The sequence below is a fragment of the Mus pahari genome, chromosome 1, assembly GCF_900095145.1.
Source record: "Mus pahari chromosome 1, PAHARI_EIJ_v1.1, whole genome shotgun sequence".
Taxonomy (NCBI): Eukaryota; Metazoa; Chordata; class Mammalia; order Rodentia; family Muridae; genus Mus; species Mus pahari.
Genome location: NC_034590.1, coordinates 150,160,805 through 150,166,391, shown reverse-complemented (window position 1 = coordinate 150,166,391; position 5,587 = coordinate 150,160,805). Strand labels below are relative to the sequence as shown.

Genomic DNA, 5,587 nt, shown 5'->3' with positions numbered 1-5,587 from the left:
TAATTTTCGTTTACAAGTTGGGCTGCCACCTTTGACATGGGTTCACATGTAGAAGGTGCAAGGGCCTTGTGCACACAGGGAAACACGCAGGCTTGTCTCTTTAAAGGAAAGGTGAAGTGTACCTGTGTTCTACCCAGAATTCTGGGAATGGGTGTTATTTACAACCTGGTAATATTTTGTTTTTGTTTTTGTTTTTTTGAGATGGGGTTTCTCTGTGAAGCTCTGGCTGTCAGAGAGACCAGGCTGGCCTTGAACTCACCTACCCCTGCCTCCCAAGTGCTGGAATTAAAGGCATGCTCCATCACTGCCCTGGAAACCTTTTGCTATCTGTAAGGGCCAGGCTCCCCCAGACTATCATGTTTGCTAATCCCAGACTCTCCTACCCTAGAACTTGAACATTGCTTCTCAGTCAATAAAACCCATCCTCATGAGAGGTGTCACTTGTATTTTACCACAGCCGAAGTAGTTTGTTATCTTAGGGCCAAGCCAATCCTGACTCCCATCGGCTGCTGTTTCTCTCAGTCATTCTCCCATCAGCTGCTGTTTCTCAGTCATTCTCCCGTCGGCTGCTGTTTCTCAGTAATTCTCCCGTCGGCTGCTGTTTCTCTCAGTAATTCTGTCGACTGCTGTTTCTCTCAGTCATTCTCCCTAGACTTATCTAGAAGCATGGTTTCCAAGTCTTTATGGAAGGAGCCATATGTGCTTGGTAAAGAGTTTCAATGTAAACACATCTTAAGTGTTGTACACACAGGATTGAATTAGTTGTCATCCAGAAACCATTTTCCCCCCCAAAATTGTGCTGTGCTTAAATGTGGCTAAAATGAATGGACGTTTGAGCAAGCCCAGCTAATTAAGTTGTGTTGAGCCAGATTATCTTCTTGCCTCATAGAGATCGTTTCTCTGCAGGCCATAAGCCTTCTCAGGGACCCTGCTTGCATATTTAAGTTCTTTTTTATACCAATTTTACTGATTAAGATTTTTGTTATCCAGATTTCTTGTATTCTAAAAAGTATAAAATGGTGGTGGGCACAATTCTAGTGGCCATGCTAATTTATTATAAATAGGGTTATTTCTTTCATTTGATAGACAAGTTATGTCCCATAATTCAGATAAGCCTTCAGTCAAAACATCACCATAATGTGCTAAGGAGTTGTAATTCAGTCATGTACCTTACAGTGGTGCTCTGATCTTGGATAAACTGCTGTGTGGGGTGCTATGGAACAGAACCGTGATCCCGTAATGTTTAATAAAGCCTCCTTGTTCAGTGACACAGTAGCCGTCTTAGCTTGTATAGGTATATTCTGACACTCATACAACAATGAAATTCCCTACCAATGCATTTCTTAAAATATGTCCTCATTAAGTAACACATTCCTGTAACAAGCTGTTCATACTTTAAATTTTTTATTTTATTATTTTTGTATGTGTATGTTATATGACGTGGGGGCACACGTGGAGACAGAGGATAGATAATTTTATGGAATCAGTTTCCTCCTTTTACTTTTCCATTGGTTCCGGTGTCAAACTGAGGTCATCAAAGCTTACGTGGCGAGGGCCTCCTCTGGACCATCTCGCTGGCCCTCTTTGCATATGTTAATAACCTCTCCTGCTTAAAGTCTTAGAGACTCAATTTTAATAGAGTATGTCCTTTAACCTAAGCTGGGATGCACATCAGTATTTGAATATGTGGTCGGTTTCAGATTGGTTCTGTATCAAATCTCCATCTACTGTAAGGACCACAAACGAGCAAGGGGTGCCTGGCTCTGTATCTTATTACCTGCAGGTTTTGTTTGGCTCTGGCTGGTTAGACCAGTAATTTAATTTTCAACCCAAGGTATCCCAAAACATTTGGCCTCTTTAATTTACAGAGAATTGATAAAATGGTTCCAGAATAATGTTTTAAAACCGAAGCAGGGCTATGCGTTTGTTAAAGACCTAGTATTTAAAGGGAACGTGTTTGTGCTGTGTAACTGCCAAGCGAGAATAGCCTGAGTCCTCTTGGCAAGAGAAAGACAGCGCAGCCAGTCTTCCCATGACAGGAAAGCTGTGTGGTGTATTTTTGACACGTCTCTTTTTAGAATGTGCAAAGAAGGGGTTGTTTTATTCCTTCTATAATTGGTAAAGTCTCAAAAGCAAAACTCAGGATTTTTTAGTGGGTTTTCTAACTTGAAGAAAAATATCTTCAAGCGGAACGGTGACAATTGAAAGATGAAATACAGGCTTGACTCTGGAGGAACACGTACTTCAGTCTGATGAGTCTCAATTTGCTTCATCCCGAGAGTGAGAAGAATTCATTGCACTTGGCTGGTCGTTTTGTGAAGTATGGTTTTAATACAGCTTAGATCGCATGGCAAGTGAGACTCGGAGCCACGGCTCCTCAGTGAATCAGAAATGAAGATCACACTATGGCGCTGCATCTCTACCCGCCTCTCATGCTCACGTGATTTATTTTTTAAGGTTGTCTTGAAAGAGATCGAACCACTAATGCTTGTCACCCATAGCAATATCAAGAAAGGTATGTCTAATAAATACACAAGTGTCAGTATAAACATTGTAAAATAAATAACTCTACCTTGAATATCAACCCAGTCTACTTTTGCTTTTTAGAAATGATTTAGGCTTCTTATGAAGACATCACAACTCCATAGACACTAAATTGTACATCATTCTAAATTCACTTTGTGAGAACTGAAAACAGAATAGTCTGGACATATGAATAGTAGCTTTCAGAAAAAACATTTCTGTTTGAGGAAAGCCAACCCAAAGAGTGCACCTGGGTACACAATATAGGAGCTAATTTGAATAATTGTTAACAAATCTTACAGGACATATTTACATTTCCAATGCCCCCAGACTTCCACTTCTCATTAAACCCATGGCCAATTTTTGAGGTTTCCTAACCTCTATACCTTTGGCTCCCACTTCTCCCAAGTTGGGGTCAGCAAGCTGGTCCTTGGGCCAAATTCATGTGTTTTTGTCTGACCCTTAAACTAAGAAAGATTTTTACAATTTTAAGTGGTTGAAACACTTGAAAGATTTGTGACCTGTGAAAACTCTCTGAGGTTCCAATGTAAGTGTCCATAAATAAAGCTTTATTGTTCAGTCATGTTCATTCTTGTACCTGTTGTCAGCAGCTGCATTTGCACTCAGCCACTGAGGTAACTCAATGCCACAGAAGTCAAGGGGCCCCAACCCTAAAATGTTTACCACCTAGCCCTTTACAGGTGAAGCTTGTTGTCTTAAGCTTGGGGGTGGCCTCTCTACCTGTAATGCTCTGGGCAATGCCCTGGGTGTCCCTGCATCATTCCTCTCGAAGTTGATTGGCAGACCTGTGCCGTTTTGCTTGTCCTCTGCATGAACCTCACATCAGGTGTGAAGAGGGCTGCAGTTGAGAAATCATCCATTTCCAGTTTAAATGTGATGGAGGCAAAGTATCTTTCTTCCCCCCACGTTCATTCTTGATAGCTTCTCATCAAGGATCTTCCCCTGAAATGTCATCCACATAGGCTAATTAGTGTATTGAACATGAAGAAGCAGAAATATGTACAGCCTCCCCAGGTTACAAGTTGTTTAACTACAGGACCCCAGACTCTGGTGGTTAGCTCTGGAAAGGAGTTACTTCCTAATACAGTGGTGACCTCGGGAGGTAGAACACTGTTCTTTCTGTCCCGGAACAGCAAATTAGGAGAAATAACAAACACTCTTCTATTACATCAAGTAAATGTTCCTCAACTTTAGAAAAAGGAAAAATTCCCCAACTGTTACCACTTCAGGTGGGACTGAGGTGAACATTTGCTTTAGAAGGTCTTAGGTTGTGATTATTGAAACTAGATGTTACCATTTTTAGAACAAATACTATAGCAGTCAGAAAGGCTAAACCATTGTACTTGTTTACTTATGAGAACATACAGAGAGAACTAGTTTTAAAAAAAATGTATTCATTCTTGGGACTACCATGATACAGGAGGTCATAAGTGGATGTAGTTGTGCCTATGGCTATTTTGAAAGAGAAGCATGAATGTTTAGCAAAGCTCTGAAGTCAGTTCAATCCTTATAAAGATTACTTGCCAAAGGAAATGGGATCCAAAGGCAAGCATCTAAATCACTGTCCCCCACAAGGCCATACCTCCCACTGTCCCCCACAAGGTCCCACCTCCCAATCCTTCACCACCAACAAATATATCAGCCACTGGAGGCCACTCTCATTAATCCACCTCAGCTAGTCTGGGCTACACAGCCTCAAAAACTAACCAAAGAAACTGTGAAAAGGAGGCTCTTAGCTTTGATTCCCCTGCGCTCTTTTCATATTCTAGATCAGCCGTCTAAGACTGACTTTGTATTGAGTATCCAGCAGTGCAGTTGGTAACCGACACTGTGTTTTCAGAATGGAGACTGAAGTTACTTTTCTTTTGATTTGATTTGCTTTTTAGAGGTGGGGTCTCACTGTGTCCCCTAAATTGGTCTGGAACTCATTATGTAGCCCAGGCTGACCTTGAATTTGTGATCCTCCTGCCTCAGCCTTCCAAATGCTGAGATTACAGGCGTGTGCCACCATGCCTGGCATATTTTAATTTTTTAAGAGGTAAGAAGAGACGAGGTTGTTGGGTCTAAATGAAACAGATTTGACTATACTACTAGCAATCCAAAGGAATAAACACTGAACATTCGTACAGCCTTTGAAGAAGAATGTTCATTTATGTTATTAATTAAGGTAGTCCTATGTGTGATGACTTAAGTCTGTGTGACACTTTGGGGCCCTTGGTTAGTTATCTACAAAATAAGAAAGTCTATAAATTGTGTGTGTGTGTGTGCTCGAACGTGCAAATACAAGGGTGTGTACATGCCACACTATGCACGTAGAGATCTAAGGACAACTTGTGGGAATCATTTCTCTGCTTCTACCATGTGAACCCTACAGATTCAGTTCCGGGGTCATTAGGTTTGCAGCAACCGTCTCTAACCCCTAAACCACCTCTCTAGCTCAGGTTGTCTAAAATTTTAGAAGCTTACATAAAAGCAACTTCAGCACTCTGGTACTGTTTTTGAGGTACCATTCCCACCCGCCTTCAGAGGACAAGCCTCTTGAAGGGACACAAAGCACCACCCTGTGTTACAAAGCACTTTTCAGGTGAAGGCTATTTCAGAATGCTACAGTACCTTCATATCCCTGGAACAAATGTGCCGCCCTTGCTCACTGCTGGTAACCCACTGTGTCACCAGCGGCCAAGGCACCCACAGGTTTCTCCTCCTTGCTTTGAACACTTTCCGAGGCCACAAACTGAGGAGGTGACGTGAGCCCTCGGGACTGCTTAGTGGACTTAGTGAGTTTCTTGAGTTCATTTGCAAAGGAGATACCCCTCCTTTTGTCTTCTCGGGATGCCTGTGTAGAAAAAAAAAAAAAAAAGACCCTTCTTTGATGGACTGGTAAATCCAGGTTTCTGATTTCCCATGTCATACTTAGAGGGAATATGTACTCCTTTGTATTTCTCTCTGGTAAGTAGGTTTTGGGTAGATGAGCCAAGGCCTCTATCCCAGGACCTAACTTTCTTTCCTTTTCTTTTCTTTTCTTTTCTTTTCTTTTCTTTTC

At 41.7% G+C, this 5,587-nt stretch overlaps 1 protein-coding gene across 4 annotated transcripts in view; it reads right to left on the bottom strand.

The window, feature by feature from the left end:
• Window positions 1–970: 970 nt before the first annotated feature.
• Window positions 971–5,587, bottom strand: part of Plce1 (phospholipase C epsilon 1) — a 300,309-nt gene continuing 295,692 nt past the window's right edge. For 3 of the 4 annotated variants that reach the window (XM_021196332.2, XM_029538628.1, XM_029538635.1), the window contains 2 exons: window positions 5,158–5,380; window positions 975–3,486 (listed from right to left, as the gene is read on the bottom strand). In XM_021196332.2, the coding sequence (XP_021051991.1) occupies window positions 5,192–5,380 (189 nt within the window). In that variant the 3' untranslated portion in view covers window positions 975–3,486; window positions 5,158–5,191. Of the gene's footprint in view, window positions 3,487–5,157; window positions 5,381–5,587 lie in introns of all 4 variants that reach the window. The other variant, XM_021196340.2, reaches the window with a different exon arrangement.